This window comes from Urtica dioica, chromosome 7 (assembly GCF_054948205.1).
Source record: "Urtica dioica subsp. dioica isolate 48M chromosome 7, U.dioica_male_clone48M_v1_H2, whole genome shotgun sequence".
Lineage (NCBI taxonomy): Eukaryota > Viridiplantae > Streptophyta > Magnoliopsida > Rosales > Urticaceae > Urtica > Urtica dioica.
This window is the reverse complement of record NC_142762.1, coordinates 38,588,978-38,608,042: the sequence shown is the minus strand read 5'-3', so window position 1 is coordinate 38,608,042 and position 19,065 is coordinate 38,588,978. Positions and strand designations below refer to the sequence as shown.

Sequence of the window (19,065 nt, the reverse complement as noted above, 5' to 3'; positions counted from 1 at the left end):
CTTTTGGGCCCGACATTTGGGCAAATATGTCGAACTTTTTTATTATTTTTTTTCATTTTATTGTCATTGTTAGTTTCCTTTGTATTTGGTTCGAACACATTTCACGACTTTTAAAAGATTTTTTTTTATTAAATGTCATGGATGTTTTATTTCATACTTGCTTGCGTTTTCATTCAGACAATAGCCTCGATAGATAGTGCACAATTATTTTTTGACGATGTCTTAAAATTTGTGTGTTTGAACGAACGCACTTATTTACCACGGCGTTTATTCGTTGACAGCTTATTTGTGTGATGTGTACCGGCCATCATAAGTCGAACCCTTAGTCGCATCGGGATTATGTATACGACATGTTCCTAGGCGATACCCCATACATGATATGTTTTTCGAACCGAAACTCCAAGTCTTTCTTCGTTTGTGAGTCAGACTTAAGCTGGTTTATCGTACATAGCGGCATTTTTCTTTTGCATGTGTAAGTCGAATCTACCATGCTTGGTAAATTGAATCGAACCTGTTTGTTTCAAGTTTCTCTCGTTTGTATGAGGCGGGGTTGTACCTTGCCACAAGGCTGCCTACGTACCCATGTTTGGGATCAAGCCGTCACGTAGTTCGATTGTTATGATACTACTCTTAACAGTAATATTTTTTTAGATTCATGATATTCCAATATCTCAGTACTGGGATACCATCGAGCGTTTCAAGCTTGTAAACACCTGTTCATGGGATTCCTGCGACTCGGTATGGTCCTTCCCAGTTCGCTCCCAGTTTTCAGGCGTTTTCCTCGGCTCTGTTCTGATATACTTTCCTCAACACGAGATCTCCGGTGTCAAATTCCCGAAAGTTGACTCCTTTGTTGTAGTATCGGGCGATGGATCGTTGGTATAAATTCATGCGCGCCAATGCTTGGCCTCTTCTCTCGTCTATCAAGTCGAGGGAATCGTGCAGCATTTCGTCGTTAGTTTCTTCGTGATCATTCGCGTATATAGTGCGAATTGTTCCAATCTCGTGTTCGATGGGCAATATTGCTTCAACCCCGTAGACCAGAGAATATGAGGTTTCCCTGGTGGGCCTCCGTGGACTCGAGCGGCAGGCCCACAACACTCCAGGGAGTTCGTCGGCCCATCGTCCTTTTTGGCTAAAAGTTTCTTTTTCAGGTTACTAACAATTGTTTTGTTGGTAGCCGCAGCGTGCCCGTTCCCTTGTGGGTATCGGGGTGTTGAGAATCGTAAGGTGATTCCTTCTGCTGCACAGAAGTGTCGGAACTCCTTTGATATGAATTGTGATCCGTTGTCTGTGATTATCTCTTGTGGCGTTCCATGTCGACAGATTATATTCTTCCAAATAAAATTTTTTACGTCCACATCCCTCACTGAGACGAATGCTTCGACTTCAACCAACTTGGAAAAGTAATCTGTTGTGATTAGGAGGAATTTTAGTCCTCCCGGCGCATTGGCTAGGGGACCAACGATATCCATGGACCATTTCATAAATGGATATGGAGCGGATATGGAGGATAGTTCCTCAACTGGTTGCTTGATATTTGGGGCGTGCTTTTGGCATTGGTCACATTTCCGTGAGTGTTGCTCACAGTCGGCGACCATGGTTGGTCAAAAGTACCATTGATTTTTTATTTTAACAGCTAGGGCCCGTCCGGCCGCGTGGTTCCCATATTCTCCTTCGTGTATTACGGAGAGGATGCGTTTGGACTCTTCTTTTCCTATGCATCGTAAGTAAACTCCGAAGAAACTTCTTTTGAAGAGCACTACGTCGATTATGGAGAATCTTGCGCTTTGGCTAATTAGCTTTCGGCGCAATTGCTTATCTGTCGGGGTGTGGCCTTCGGAGATATATCTGATTATATCCATTCTCTAGTCCCCCTATTCTATTATTACCATTATGCTTGTGCTTTTGGTAGTGATAAAAGATTGTTTTATTGCATCGACATGTATGATTCGGCTTACTGTAGGGTCTGACGTTGAAGCTAAAGCGGCGAGAGCGTCAGCTGTGGTGGTTTCCCCTCTAGGGATGCGAGTTAATTCGAATTTTTCGAATTGGTCTATCATCTCCTTTACTAGTTGCACGTATGCCTCCATACGTTCGTCTCTTGTTTCGAATTCTCCGCTAATTTGATTCGCAACAAGCTGCGAGTTGTAGAAAACGGATATGAATTTTGCTCATACAGCCTTTGCTAGACGCAATCCTACGATTAGTGCCTCATACTCGGCTTCGTTGTTTGAGGCGGTGAAGTCCAGGCGGAAGGATTGTTCAATCACCTCTCCGTGCCGCGATACCAGGTGTATCCCAATTCCAACCCTTTGTTTTGTGGAGGAACCATCGAATTTGAGGGTCCAAATTCCGGCGTCTGCCGTGGTCTCACTTTCACTTGCAGGGAGCTCGATAAGGAAATCGGCTAGAACTTGTGATTTCGCACAGGTTCTAATGCGGTATTCGATATCGTATTCACTTAACTCGACGGCCCATTTGGTTAATCTTCCTAATTGGTTAGGGCTGTGGAGAAATGAGCGTAAAGGTTGAGTGGTCATCACCACTATCGAGTGGGATTGAAAGTATGGTCGCAGCTTTCGAGCCGCTGTGACGACGGTCAGAGCTAATTTTTTCCATTGTTGGATATCTTGTCTCGGTGTCAACGAGTGATCTACTTATGTAGAACACTGGTTTTTGGTCTCCTCGTTCTTCTTTGACGAGTACTCCGCTGACCGCGGTGTGCGATACGGCGACATACAAGTAGAGGGGCTATCCCATTTCGGGCTTGGCTAAGATCGGGGGCTCGGCCAGGTATTGTATCAGTTGTTTAAATGCCTCTTCGCACTTTTCGGTCCATTCGAACTTCTTGTTTCCTCTCAAGAGCTTATAGGAAGGCAAACATTTGTCAGTTGATCGAGAAATGAATCGGCTTAGGGCTGCCACGTGTCCCGTTAGTCTCTGAATTTCTCTTTTGTTCCTGGGGGAGGGCAAACTCCGGAGTGCTTGTATTTGGTCTGAGTTTGCCTCAATCCCTCTTTGAGTTACCATGTATCCGAGGAACTTCCCGGATGATACTCCGAAGGTACACTTGGATGGGTTCAACTTCATTTGGTATCTGTTCAAGACTTTGAAACATTCTTCCAAATGTGAGACGTGGTCTGTTTCTTGTAATGATTTCACTAACATTTCGTCGATGTAAACTTCCATCGTCGTCCCTATTTTGTCGGCGAACATCTTGTTCACTAATCGTTGATATGTGGCTCCCGCGTTTTTGAGCCCGAAAGACATCACCTTATAGCAATAGATGCTTTTGTCAGTTGTGAAAGTAGTCTTCTCTTGGTCACTTGGATGCATGAGGATTTGGTTGTATCCTGAGAATGCGTCCATAAATAACAAGATTTTATGGCCAGCTGTGGCTTCCACCAAGCGTTCGATGTGTGGTAGCGGAAAGTTGTCTTTAGGACAAGCTTTATTTAGATCGGTGTAGTCGACGCATACGCGCCATTTACCGTTCTTTTTCTTAACGACAACGGTATTGGCGAGCCAATCGGGGTATTTCACTTCACGTATTAACCCAGATTTTAGGAGTCGTTCCACCTCTTCGTTGACCACCTTAGCCCTCTCGAGGCCGAGTTTCCTACGTTTTTGTTTTACGAGCTTGTAACTAGGGTCGACGTTGAGTTGATGTGTTGCGATTTCGAGGTCTATACCTGGCATGTCCTCTGTCGTCCATGCAAACGTCTACTTGTTTTTCTTCAAGAATGCTATTAGTTCTTGGCGTATACTTCCTTTCAACTTGGTCCTGATGCCCACTCATCTCTCGGGGTCAGTCCCGTCGATCTGAATTTGTACTATCGACTCTACATTAGGCTCATCCTTCTCCTCTGAATTTTCCATTGGAGGTGGATCGGCGATCTCATTTCCGATGGTCATTAATTGCTATTGGCCCTCATTGGTTTCTTCGTCGGACGGACCTTCTGAATCGCTCTATTCTGGCTTGTGCTTCTCGGCGATCATTTTGTGGTTATTCATATAGCAAATTCGGGATGCCTCTTGGCTTCCTCTGATTTCTTGTATCCCGTTGGGAGTCGGGAAACGTACGCATATGTGGTAGGTTGATGGTACCGCCCTCATCCCGTGTATCCAGGATCTCCCGAGGATGGCGTTGAATGGGGATGGGCAGTCGAGTACGGTAAATTCGACCATCCGGTTTACGTCTCCAGTCGCACGGGAAGTTCAATGATTCCTAGAAAAGGTGTTACCTCACCATTGAACCCGGATAGCTGGTTGGGTTTGTGTTCGATTTCAGCCTCTTCGATGTTCATCCTATCAAAAGTGGTCTTGAATATAACATCTACAGAGCTTCCTCCATCAACCAAGATCCTGGCTACTACGCAGTTACCCACTTCGAGTTCGATGATCAAAGCGCCGTCGTGGGGCCCGCATAACCTTTTGGTGTCATCCTCATTGAATGAGATCGTGGTATCTTCTACCTTTTGGGGTCCAGGAGATCTTGGTGCACCTTTAAGTCGGCGCTGGTGTGCCTTAATTGAATTCACGCTATCTCTGCAAAACTTCGAACCTCCCATGATATAGTCCATTCGGGGTTTTGCTTGGGACACGTTGCTATCCTCCTCCCTTGCCCTTCCCCTTTTTGGGGAGAGATTTCCTCGGGGTCTGGTATTATTAAATTCCTTTTTTTGGGGCGGTGGTCCCAGATCGACATTTTTTAGTTCTCCATTTTTATATTTTTCGATAAGTACCTTCCGAGCCACAACGTAATCTAGAGTGTCATGTCCGTAGTTCTTGTGGAAGTCGTAGTATTTTTTCTTATCACGAGGCCATTTCGGGGTGCCTCATTCGGAGTCTCCCTCGTCGTTTACGTTAAAGGCATGTTCTGGAGTGCTTGGAGGCTTCCTCCATTCATTGTTTCGGTAAGGTCTCATGCCAGGTGCCCTGGCCATGGCTGGGACGGGTGTCATAGAAAGGACCTTCCTTGGATTGTGTTTTTTGGACAGGAGGGCCCTTTCTTCCTCAGCCTTCGCGTAGTTTGAGGCGCGATGAATCGCATCCTCGATGGTGGGTGGCCTGTTTACGGTCATTTCCTCCCAGAATCTGGACTCGTGCCAGAGTCCGTTTTTGAGAGCGTTCAAAGCTGATTCTCCCTCCACGGAAGGGATTTTTGACATGACGGTTTTAAACCTTGTCATGAAATTTTTCAAGGTTTCGTCTCGGGCTTTTTGGGTGTTCCATAGGTCTCCCATGGTCGCTTCATCTTCCACTAACATAGAGTAATGTTTTATGAAATCGACTGACAGCTGTTGAAAAGAACTTATCGACCCTTCTTCGAGACGTGAAAACCAATCTAAGGCGTTTCCTGACAGGTTCTCGGCGAACAACTGACAGTATCCAGCTTCTCGTTCGTTGTCTCTCAGACATGCTCGACCCATCGCGATGTGAAAGACCGTCACATATGTTTTCCGGTTGGAGGTACCAAAGTATTTGGGGAGCCTGATCTTTCCGGTATCCCCGACTCTGACTTGGGTTATACTTGGAGCAAAAGGGGTTCGCCCGGTATCTGCCACCAGCTGGTCGATCTCCGGGGCCGAGCTCGTGGCATAGTGCATTCGGGAATCTACAGCCCAAAACTTTTTCCTCCACCATTTGGCAGAAGGCGTTGAACGCGGGGTGATCATCCCTTGGGATTTCTACGGCGAACTGTTCTCCCCCAGCTCGGACTTGTCCTCTCTGGGGGTTTTCTTCCGGTCGAATTACCGACTCAAAATAGTTCGGTTCCTCTTGAATCCATTTTTGATGAGATAGCAGCTCTTGTAGCAGCTCATGAAGAAATAAGAGAGAGATAAGACCACCCAGTAGGTTTTCCTTTGTTGATCTGGTCTACATAGCTCTTGTAGCAGCTCATGAAATAAAGGCAGTGGAGCCTGGCTGTTATACTGAAGCTATAAAGTCCAAGGACCACCAGAAGTGGCTTGAGGGTATGAAAGATGAGATCAACTCCCTTAAGGTTAATAAAACCTGGACCCTAGTGCCTAAGCCCAATGATAGAAAGCTCATAGACTGTAGGTGGCTCTATAAGATAAAAGAAGGCCTTGACCCTAGTGACCCTCCTAGGTTTAAGGCTCGGTTAGTGGCAAAGGGTTTCACTCAACGTGAAGGGATAGATTTCAATGAAATCTTTTCACCAGTTGTGAAGTATAAGACCATTCGTGTTATGTTATCTATTGCTGCTCACTATGATCTTGATGTTGAACAAATGGATGTCAAAACTGTGTTTTTACATGGTGATTTTGAGGAGACCATCTTTATGGTCCAGCCAGAGGGTTTCATTGATGAGAAACACTCTGATTGGGTCTGTCTTCTGAAGAAGTCTCTATATAGTTTGAAGCAATCGCCTCGACAATGGTATAAACGTTTTGACAGTTTTGTCCTGCGCATTAATTTTCAGAGAAGCAACTACGATACATGTTTTTATTATTAGCTTGGTGATAACCCTGTTTATCTACTCTTATATGTTGATGATATGCTCCTGATTAGTAATTCTAAGCCCAAAATAAAAGAGCTGAAAGGAAAATTGGGCTCAGAATTTGATATGAAAGACTTGGGTTGTGTAAAGAAAATTCTTGGCATGACTGTTGACAGAAATAGAAGTCAGAAGTATTTGAAGATTCATCAATCTGCCTACCTCCAGAAACTGATTGAGAAATTTGGGCACCCAAATCACAAGCCTGTAAAGGTGCCCTTGGCTGGGCATTTCTTGCTTGGCAAACATCAGTGTCATACCTCCATGTCAGAGCTTTCCAAAATGGAAAATATTCCCTACTCCGATGTCATTGGATCTGTTATGTACTCTATGATTAGTTCTAGACCGGATTTGGCCTTTTCCATATCCTTGCTGAGCAGGTATATGTCTAATCCAGGTCATGAACACTGGAAGGCACTTAAGTGAGTTTTGAGTTACATTAATAGTTCTGTAAATGTTGGTTTAGTTTATAAACACAGATATGACACACTTGATCTTGTGGGGTATGTTGATTCTGATTTTGCAGGTGACAGGGATTCAAGAAAGTCAACCACTGCTTATTACTTTACCTTGGGTGGCAATTGTGTAAGCTGGAAGTCTCAACTTCAACCATTAGTTGCCCAGTCAACTACTGAAGCTGAGTACGTGGCGTTGGCTGATGCTGTGAAAGAAGCCATTTGGCTTCAGGGACTCTTGAAGGAAGCTGAGCTGTTGGAAAGAATGGCAACAGTTTTCTCGGACAGCCAGCGTGCTATTCATCTGAGTAAAAACCCTGTGTATCATGAAAGAACTAAGCATGTTGATGTCAAGTATCATTTTGTGAGAGACAGGGTAGCTGAGGGTGTACTGGATCTGAAGAAGGTGCCCACAGAGGATAATCCAGCAGACATGGGAACGAAGATCATGACAAACGTCAAGTTCAAGCATTGTTTGAACTTGTTGTTTGTTGAGTGATCATAAGGTAAGTGAGCTATGAAGGCGGGGTTAACATATAGTATTTGTATCAAGGTGGAGGCACTTGGACTTCGAGGTGGAGAATGTTGTGATGTGAAGCCCAAGTTGAAGAAGGCCCACAACGAGACAGTCTCGACCCAAAGTGTTAGCGGATTAAAGGTAAGTCACTTAGGCGACAAACGACTAGACGCTGAGTGACGTTTGTGACACTCAATCACGTCGTTTAGATGCCAAGTGTGCTAAGCCGTTTGATCGCGGATACTTTTGATGGTCAGGATTAATTGTCTCAGTTTTTGGTATATAAGGCGGTCGAAGACAAAGAGTCGTTCACTTTATCTTGGTCATCTTCTCTGAGTGTTCTAGAGCGAATCTGTTGTATCTCGGAGAGTTTGGTGTTGAGTGATATTCTGTGAGAGTGCAATCTGTAATACTAGGATAGATCGGCTCGGTTGAGAGTTGTTCTTGGTTTTCGGTTGTTGTAATTCTCAGCTACAGACTGTTCTTGTATTCTTTTGTGTGGTCAAAGAAAAGCCGAATCTGATACTAGTCACCAAGTTCCTCGCCGGAGCTCAACGTGCAGTAGGTGTGGTTTACACCGAAGCACGGGAAAAATCTCTTATGTCTTTTTCTTTTTCTTGCACAAATCGCGATTCCATTGTTTGCTTGACCGTCGTAGTTTTAAGGTGTGTGTTCGATCCAAATTCTCAACAGTATAGGAACTTGTTAGCATCTTACTTTGGTCGTTACTAGAAATCATATTCAATGAATTGCCTCTTCTGAAGATGTCTTCCGATGCATAAAAGAAAATCCCACGCTGAGGTATGTTGTTAATCAGGTCACATTTTGGATATATAAGGTCAAAGAAAAATGTGGCTGACCCAGAACCACTAAAGAAGGTACGCTAATTGCTCTGTCCCTAACACCTCTTCATAGATAGTCTATATGATTCTCAACTTTGACCTTCTTGATTAATTTCCTACATTAATTACAAAATGGAAAATGACTTTCATATTGTTTCTGGTTTCTTATTTTTTTATATATATATAAAAATGATTGGTTATTGTCCCCATTAGCTCTTTTGACGGGCTCCAATTTTTTTTTCTTAAAAGTGCCGGCCGGCCCAAAATATTTGGTCTCAGTCAAAAGTGTTGAGAGAGCATAAGCTATCTATGATTTTCAAATAAAGTGTTGCAGATTGCATGGAGATTGTGTTTGTGTGCGTGTGCGTGTGTTTGTGTTTGTGTTAGAGCGCGTGTAAAAATGAGTTAGAGCTAGCGTGTGTGTGAAAGAGATTTAGAAGGATTACAGAGTGTGTGTGAAAGAGATTTAGAAGGATTAGAGCGTGTGTGTGTGTGTTAGATCGTGTGTGGGTGATCGGAAGTGAGTGGGTTATTATTCCCGTGGAAATTGTTAATTCTCTATCTTTTTACGAGGTACGTCACTATCCACTAATTTGACACAAACGTCATATGTAAGTCTCGCCCTCTCTCTCCCAAATTTTGTCTGTTTGGTTGAGAATTTGAAACTGATCTTTGTTTTATTTTGGTGTTGTAGGCCCTGGACCACACAAGTCCCACGAGTGCTTGCCTCTGTTTCTGAATTACACCCTCAACTACTGTTGAACTCAATGATCAACCCATGATCAAGAAAAAACGAAAAGAAAGGAAAAAAAAAAGAAAAAAGAAGAAGAATAAGAAGAAAAAAAGAAGAGGAAAAAAAAAAGAGGAATCGAAAGAAGGAAAAAAGAAAAGAAAAAAAAAATAGTTTTTGTTCATGTCTCATCAGCCATTTTTCATGTTTAGTATTCATCAATTTCATTTTCACACTTTACGCAAAGTATGGGTAATTTTGTTGTTTGCCCTTAAAAATTACAACATTTAGTTTTATGCACTTAAAAGTTTTAACTTTAGGTGAGTACCCTCTTAAACAAATAATACCTCAATATACCCTTTTTTTTTTTTTTTTTTTTTTTTAAAACAAAACAGCAAAATCCAGCTCTCCAAATGAACGCATATTGAAAAGAAAAAAAAAACAGCTCGTACGTGCATGGTACACACGGGTTCTCGCTTGCACACCACACCAATCATCGAGTCAAGCTTCATTCTGGCGGTAGACATTCCGGTGGCGAAGTCGAGTTCTGACGACGGCGACGATATTGACGGTGCAAAAACTCAACCCCTAAACAAATTAGGGCTTTGTGTTTAGGTAGTTTCATCAATGAAATTTTTATATTTCGAGTTTGATACTTCTTTTTGTTGTGTTAGATTGAAAACTTTTTAGTTTTGAACCAGAAAAATATGTATCCAACTCAATGAAACTTTGATTGGAAAATATTTTCGAATGTTGAAGATGATCGTCGAACTCTACTGATACTGGTAATTTCCAGTAGATCAGTAGAGCAGTAGAGTTCCGGAGGTAGAGCAGTAGATCAGTAGAGCAGTAGAGTTCCAGAGGTAGAGCAGTAGATCAGTAGAGCAGTAGAGTTTGATTTAAGCAGTAGAGTTCCAGAGGTAGATCAGTAGAGCAGTAGAGTTTGATTTAAGCATTAGAATTCGAGAGTTAGATCAGTAAAGCAGTAGAGTGACATAGTTATATCTCATGAACAAAGTAGATTTATATAGTAAATTTATTATTAGTGTTCTACTTTTTAATTTTCATATTGTATATTAAATTTATCATGAGTATTCTAATTTTTAATTATCATTTTGTAGATAATGACGGAGACTACGATAACGGTTTATTACAATGGAAAGTGGAAAAAAGAAGATGGCTCGCATCATTGGGTTAGTGAAAAGAATGATAAGCATGTTATCATCGTCATAAATATCGAGATCAAGTTAGCCGACTTAATTGAAAAATTGTATGTGAAACTCAAAGTGGATAAAAGTAAGCTAGACTTGAAGCTAAGTTTTATGTCACTTCATGGGATGCATACGATCCTATCTACATAGAAGACGACCATGATGTATACGGTTTCTTGATGGATTGTGATGAAAAAAACCGTAGAAGTTCACTCCGTGTAGAATTCATAGAGAAACTTGAAGTTAATCATGAAACTCAAGTTGAGAAAGGTGGCGCAAATGGTAATGATTTAGAAGGAAATCATAACAACACTTTGAAAACAGGTAATAATTTGACCCTTCAACAATCTTAATGCTTATTATTTTTATTGTATACTAACACATAATAATAATGTGGTTGCAGCTACAATGGAAGACATTGAAGATGAAACCACCAAAGTAGTAGGAGGATCAAGTCTCCCACAACATGAGTTAGACACGTCTACTTTACTACCGACGTCACCATCAGAAATGTTCCGAGAGTCGGAATTTCTTGTTGAATCCGACGTTGAATCAATCGATATAAGATCTAATAAGCCATATAGCTTCACCGATGGTACAAACTTTGAAATAGGCCAACACTTCAAAAGTAAGGATGAATTGAAAAATATGTTGTTGGACGCGGCGATTAAAAATTGTTTTGAAATGAAGATAGTAAAGTCGTGTAAGAAAGTGTTTGTGGTTGATTGTGTTGATCGTGTAAGATAGCAGAGTTGGTTGATGTTATACCTCCAATAGTTCATAAGAGAAAAGGCAGGAATAAGACAAAGAGAATTCCTTCAGTGGGAGAGAAGATGCGGAAGAATAGATGCTCAAAATGCAATCAATTTGGACATAACATATCAAGATGCCCTTTGAATGGAGGAGAAGCTAGGTCGACACCATCAAAAAAACGCAAGAACTGATAAAATAAAAAAAAGATGCTTATATGTATTTTTTGAATTGACTTATTTATCGTATGTCCATGGATGTTTGTTACCATGCATTATTGCTTTCATTTTCTTAAATTGTAGTGACATTAATATTGATCTACTAATCAGTAGAGCAGCTCTAATGCTCAGTAGAACCACTAGTAATATTGCTCTACTGACCAGTAGAGTAGCTCTAATGCTCGGTAGAACCACTGGTAATATTGATCTACTGACTAGTAGAGTAGCTCTAATGCTCAGTAGAACCACTGGTAATATTGATCCACTGATCAGTAGAGTAGCTCTAATGCTCGGTAGAACCACTAGTTATATTGAGCTACTGATCAGTAGAGTAACTCTAATGCTCGGTAGAACCACAAGTAATATTGATCTACTGACCAGTAGAGTAGCTCTAATGGTCAGTAGAGTCACTAGTAATTGTGATCTACTGACCAGTAGAGTAGCTATACTGCTCAGTAGAGTCACTAGTAATTGTGATCTACTGACCTATACTGCTCAGTAGAGTCACTAGTAATTGTGATCTACTGACCAGTAGAGTAGCTCTACTGCTCAGTAGAGTCATTTAAAACTTAAAAATATTATACATGATCCTAACTAATATTAATAAATTTGTCACTAATGTTATAGATGAATCTAATTCTAATTAATTGTTCACTAATTTTAATCAAATATATCATAGGACACATATTATAGATAAAGCTCATTAATTTTAAATTATTCATATGACTTTGTTATTATACATGAAACTATCTAATATTAATAAATTTGTCACTAATGTTATAGATGAATCTAATTCTAACTAATTGTTCACTAATACAACATCTTGATCAAAGATCTCATTGAACTTATTTTGCCGCTTCCGTATACCGTACATTGCTTCATCGATTTGCTTCATAATAAAGAGAGAGAAAAAGTTATGAATTATCAACTAAAATAGATATCTAAATACAAAAAAAAAAAATTAAAAAATCTAAATACATTCGAACCATCATCATTTCCGTTATCTTCTTCGTACGTGTACTCCACACTCTCTTCGTCCGTGGACTCTTCGTGATTATCTTCATTTTCTTCTTGTTGTTTTTCCGCTTCTATAATGGATTGGCGAAAACTCGAACTCATTGGGTACCTAAATATAAAATCAATACACAACCACTTAAAACTCACCGGTGACTTCATTCGAAATTCTTCAAAATATGTACTTTTCTCATTCAACAACTTAACCACAGAGTTCAGAAACAAACACCCAACAAACATAAAATTTGATGCCGTATGTTCCACATTATATGCTTTTACCTTAATATGGTAGCCGCATCAAAACATTGAAATATGAACCCAATCTCAGATGATTCATTGGCTCGGAGATTAATATGAAATGCCAAAGAATATATCTAAGCCAAATGCAGTCACAAACCACACATAAAAAAAAGACCAGCATAGCGTTCAAGGAATAATCATACATCCAATCAAATAAAATGTAAACAAAAAGGGTACAATTGAAAAAGGAAATTCAGCTTGACATACATATACCTTAAAAATTTAAAAAATGGGCTATATATCCTTTATAAACGTAACTTTAAGTCATAACTAAAAAAAAAAAAAAGTAAAGCCAGTTCAAATGATGAAACGTAGAGAATGTAACTCAAAATTTCAGATGTTCGCAGATCCTTATAAGAGCTTTAAAGGTCAAATTAAGCGAAACCGTTCTGATCTTAAACTTAAGAAATTACCAAGTACTAGTGTGATCAGGTGGGAACAAAAACTGCTAGAAAAATAGCAATACACGCGCAAACTATGACAAAAAAAAATCAGAGAGAAAATGTTGTTAATCACAAACCACAATAGCAATATCTACATTTTCTTAATGGTGTTAATTTCAAATTTTGACTTGCAAGAAAGAAAGTTGACGTATACATTCATGATTTAATTCAAGACACACAGGAAATTTTTTGGCGTAGAAACAGGATAAACACAATATAAACATAAGCTTTCGAAAGGTTTGTTCTCATCTGGTGGGAATGACCCAGCCATGACAGAGCAAGAAGCCCAGGCAGATCCTTGGGGTCACCGAGGAAACCGCCTGTGTATTTTTTTATTTTTTATTTTTTTAAAAAATTTATAAATATTTCCCTGCGTCGTCTCGTGTGTGTAGAAATACAATACAAAAGGACTCGGATTTTACCTCGGTTCTCCGCGCTTGAGTTTTCGTCAGACTGTACCTCACCGCCCTCGTCCTCCGTGCCGCCGGTGTCTCTCTCTGCTCACTCTCGCTCTGCCTCTCACTCAGCCAACGCCTCTCTTTCTCTCTCTCTTCGCCGAAAGTTTTTTTCTCTCGGGTGGTCTCTCTTCTCTCTTGTTCCTTTGTTGTGCTAGAGATCGGTCTTCTCTCTCTCTTGGGTGACAGACGCGGGAAGAAGAAGAGTTTTGGGTTCTCAGAAGATTTCAAGTTTTCTATTTTTTTTAATTAAAAAAAATAAGGTTAAAATGATGGGCATATAAGTAATTTTGATGTTTTTGGCTGAAAAAATAAATGAAAAAGAAAACTAAAATGAGAAGAGGGTATAGAGTTAAAATCAACTTTTTATAAATGCACTGAGCTAAATTTCTCATGAGAGGATGGGACTTCCTATTGACCCTTTACTCCGCATGTTTGTATTGAGCAAGTGGTATTTATTTATTTTTATTCTTTTTTACATTATAGATATATTGTGTGATTTTGTTAAAAAAAGTATTGTCTTTAATGCGTCATTTTGATTGTCGTTTATGGTGTGTGTGACACATAGGAACAATAAGGACAACAAGAAGAAGTAAAAAGGCTGTGGTGACGAAGGCTTTAGTTCTCAATTGTGCATGGACTACCAAAGTCGTCGACTTTTGGCTCTATGGAAAAAGACTATTTTTTTTAAACATGAATTATGGCTTTGTTTTGTTTTTATTTCAATTTTGTACTTATTTCCCGACTTTCCGTTTTTGTTAAGCTTCGAGAGTGTGCGTTAACTCTCAGTACTTCTATCCTTCTATATGCATTTAGTGTAGTCTTCAACAAATATTTGACAATCTGATGGTTTAACATTTTTGGTACTTTATATTCTTTAGTTATAATCTTTTGTTGGTAAGTTATAGTTCTTTTTTTTTTTAAATGGAGAAATATGAGTTATTTGGTCAAATTATATATAGTTTTTTTGGTAGATATTAAATGTGTAGTTATATGGTAAAACGAATAGGGGTTGATTAATCAAATTTTAGGATTACAAAAATAAAAAAATAAGAGCTAGAAGGAAAAAACTAGAAGAAATCCGCAGCAACAAATTGCTTTAGTTTACGTTATATATTGATGATATAGAGAGATAAAGAGCCCACGGAAATAGAGGTACACCTCAAACGTGTTACACCCATAAAAACATTGATTATCTTGTGTATTTTTTTTTGTTTGACCAAATTAAAAGCTCCAGAACGTGGCAAGTTTTGTTGGGAATATATATATCTCTCTCTCTCTCTCTCTCTCTCTCTCTCTCTCTCTCTCTCTCTCTCTCTCTCTCTCTCTCTCTCAATCCACCCAAGTAACGTTGGGTTTTTGGTTCTATTTTCAGATACTCGTTTGGCATTTTTCTTTCTTTCTCCTCTCTTAGCTGTGACTCTTAGCGGTTAAGACGTCTTAATTTCTGTTTTCTGGATTCTTATCCTTTCATTACTCTCTTTATTACTTTTATTTTATATGGCCATTTCGCAGTCTTTGGCTAAAATGAAGAAGCTCTTGGTGTAGATATTCCAAGGAAATGATATCATTACTGGTTTTTAATATTAATTTTTTTTAAATACAGGCAAATATTTAAAATTCTAAAGTACCAGCTTCACTAACATTTCAGACTATTTTACCATTTTTATTTCTATTTTTTATTCATTGTTTTTTAATTTTAATTTTTTGATATTTTTATTATTTTGTTTTAGTAAAGATGCAACATCTGATGAAGTTGTTTACATTTTTGAAACTGTTTACATTTGACACATTATAAATAATTGAAACATGAGTTATCAAAATGCAAACAATTTTTATAAATGTATACAATTTTAATAACTGTAAACATTTAAAAAAAAATTGTAAATATTCCGAAAATGTACCATTTTAAATTTTAGAAGTGAAAGTAAAAATATTTATTTTATCCGTACTAAACGTGATTTCTTCACATTATTCAAATGCTGATTTGCTTTTGATTGCGTGATTTTGAATCTTAAAGATCTTTGAGTTAGTACATCTACTTAGTCTCGTTTTCTTTGTCACGAATCTATAATTTTGAATCCTACACATTTGTGAGTTATGTTATTGAGATATGATACATATTACTAATGAATAGAAGTTAAATTAATGTAAATTCCAAAGTTTATTTTTTTCGATTTTTATCGGAGAACATGGTAAGTTAAAGCGACAAGCGAAAGCTTTTCGGGCTGAATGGACGTTTCTTGTTTTTACACGAATTAGCTTGTCGTATCTTGCTTTCCCACGAATACATTTCCATGCTATAACGACCAATAAAATGTACGAGGGGAATGTAATATTTTTTTAGATGGCGATTAAAAGTGAAGAAATGGATAACATAGGTTAACCTTTTATTAGATTTTCCGGTTAAAGGTTAAATCTGTAAATGTTATTCTTTTAGATAAATCGTTTAAACTGCTCTCTCTACCCAAAAAAATAAAAGCATAAAATGTAATTTTTGTTAGCTTCATTTTCCAGGTTTTAAAATTTGATTTTTGAGTGCCATAAATCAAATAGACCAACATGATTTCTATATTTTTAAATCAAGTCGAAAGCATGGTAGTTTTCGTTTGTTTAGCATCAAATATATATTTTATTAAAATACCGAGTCGTTGAATCATATTAAAGAAAACCTCAACAAAGAATCAACAAGCTATGATCATGATTAAACCTAACTTTTCCAAAAAGAATCAACGCAAAACAAAAAATTTTGAATCCATGGTAAACATTTAAAGTCTGAAAATCGGAAATAGGTCTCAAGTCTGCGCACTGATTTGAAAATAATCGGAAAATATTCTGTATTTCATAAAAATATTTTTCGATTAAAGATTTAGATAGAAGACACTTAAACCTAACTTTTTAAAAAAGAATCAACGCAAAACCCATACTTTTTGAAACCAGGGCAAGCGTTTTAAGAAATAGTTTTCAAGGAATCCGAACCAGATAGAAAAGAAAACATACCTAATTAGAGCTACAAATTTCCAAACAAAGAGAGGAATGGGGGAGGGAGAGCAGAGAAGAAGCGTGAAAAGAAAATGATGGGATGTTTATATATGGCTTAAATAAAGCCTAAAAGCCCAAATCATAATCCTACTTATTTTCTTAATATATTAATTATTATTATTATTATAAGACATGCACACGCTGGCTGATTGTTTATATTATATAAGACCACCTAATATGTATATATTACTTACTATAATGTATATATATGTATATATATTATAATATATATATATATATTACGTAATATGTATATATATATATATATTACTTACGTACCTATAACCTTTGATTTATAACTATATATATATATATATATATATATATATTTGTATAACAATATATGTAAAGTATGTATATTCATACACACATGATTTATTTATAATATATATAACTTATACATATAGTATCCATATTTTGTAATCTAAAGAGTATTAAATTCAAAAATACCCTAAAGCATGCATAAAAAAAACTTCAAAAACTACCACATAAATAAATCATTCACTACCGTTTTACTAAAAAAAAATACTAACATCACTCGAACACCAATATTTTAGCTTTTTAATTAAGCTTAAAATTTGGGATTTCACACAAATTTTCTTAAGTTATAAAAAAGTAAGACAAGTAAGACGGTCCGAAAAATCGGGTCATCATACCTCGAGCCTCAAAATCTATCTCCACATGATAGCTACTATGCATCGAGTATTCTCCCATCGACCACGAAGTACCATAAGAGGAATTTAGAGCCATCTCTTTCAGATCATGAGATTTGGAGAATGGTCTCTACATCATCCATAATAAGCGTATTCTAGACAAGCTCCAAGTCCTCGCCCGAGGTAGTTTTGAGATCGCGTATACTTTCAAGACCTCGCAAAAAGGGGAAATCGATAAAGGTGAATCTTCGTAGTTGCGGGATCTATTTATCTGTCAAGATATCCACATTTTACTTTATTCCGATCCGTCGTCTTGGAGCCCGCCTTAATGATTTCTCAACTCCACAAAAAAAAAAAACCTAAATCACGCGCAAAACTAATATTAGACCCGCTCGAGGTACCAAGGTTGTCACCCTCTTGAAAGTAGCCCTCGCAAAGCACAAACTTCACCGATGAGTTCTATAACGTATAGTTTGCCACACATTCTTGGCTAACACGCCCTGTTAAAGGTTCCAATGTCTCGAAACCCCATCTCACCTACCATCTTGTTCTAACACAATGTTGACCACTTTTTCTAATGCATCGACTAGGCATTGGGGACCGCAAAAGCAACTCATGACGTACTAATAATTGCTTGAATGACAAACTTTGCGAGAACCTCTATGTCGGTTTGTGATACCTTAGAGCATTTTTCATTCCATAATTTGATTCTAAACTCTGACAAAGGCAAACGTCTCTCTCTTCTTACACCAAGTGAATGTTGGCATCCCCGTGGGTGACACTCGGTGACCACTACACCTAAGCATACATCCTTCAACCGAGACCCACCTCTCTTCCTTGATCTCTTTCCCAAAGCACACATCGAGTTTTGAGAAGTCGATGACCGTCTGACCCCAAAGATTTTGAACACGCTTGCAAGCACTCTGGCACACAGTGTCCTCTTTGTTGGCCTTAAAGAAGATGAGTGTTTCATTCGTAAAGAAAAGGTGGGAAACTCCCTCCTCTGTCATTCGAAGGAGGTTGGAAAGTCCCTACGAACAAAAAAAAAAAGAAAATGGAGATAGAGGATCGCCTTGACGAATGCCCCAACAAATAAATATGTTTGAGCTATTTATTTTAACAACACTAAAGATTATAAATTTATCTCACGACAATGTCATATCTCCACCATCAAGTAGTGAGGTTTACAAGGACACCCAAACAATATGTGAGCCATGCAATAAATTAATTTCCACACTAGAACACGCGATGTACTCGTATCATCACCGTAATTTTCATAATCAAAATACAAATACTACGTTGCGTGCAAAAAATACTGAATATCGAAATTCGGACACGTTAGATAATAAGAATAAATGGTAGAATTGGTTACTAGCTAGGTGTGAAGGTGATTATGATGCTGAGAAGAAGCAGGAAAAGGCGTGGTGGGTGGGATAACGAAGCGAGACCAGTACCAGCAGTGGGTTTGCCAGATGGCGTCGATGGCCTGAAGAGGGATTCCCTTGGTCTCAGGGAGGAATAGGGTGATGAAGAGCGTCATGAGAGCAAGCCACGCGGCGTAGAAGAGGAACGTGGAGAACTTGAAGTGGCATAACATTGTGATCAAGAACGTCTGCGAGAGCACGAATTAAGGTGGTCCCCAAGTTGACAGCCACGCTGATGCTCTGTCCTGTCGTACGGATGTTCATCGGAAATATCTCGCTCGGTATCAGCCAGCTCAGCGGGCCTCACGACCAACCGAACCCGCTTGAGTACACGCACATCAGCACCAACACCGCCACTGCATACCCCTTGCTTATCTGCCCCATCCCCGCCCTCCCACTTACCTCCAACAGCAGCCACGCCACGCCACCCCAACCTGCGTGTGTGTATATATATATATATATATATATATATACATTTATCACAA

General features: G+C 38.8%; 2 protein-coding genes across 2 annotated transcripts; both read right to left on the bottom strand.

Moving 5' to 3' along the window:
- Nucleotides 1-1,818: 1,818 nt before the first annotated feature.
- Nucleotides 1,819-2,543, bottom strand: LOC149391385 (uncharacterized). The gene is made up of 3 exons (XM_089619984.1): nucleotides 2,214-2,543; nucleotides 1,962-2,141; nucleotides 1,819-1,851 (listed from the first exon to the last, which is right to left on the bottom strand). Exons 1-3 carry the CDS (start codon nucleotides 2,541-2,543, stop codon nucleotides 1,819-1,821), a joined length of 543 nt encoding a protein of 180 aa, XP_089476110.1.
- Nucleotides 2,544-4,196: 1,653 nt separating this feature from the next.
- On the bottom strand, nucleotides 4,197-4,574 carry LOC149391384 (uncharacterized). The gene has a single exon (XM_089619983.1). It carries the CDS (start codon nucleotides 4,572-4,574, stop codon nucleotides 4,197-4,199), a length of 378 nt encoding a protein of 125 aa, XP_089476109.1.
- Nucleotides 4,575-19,065: the final 14,491 nt, after the last annotated feature.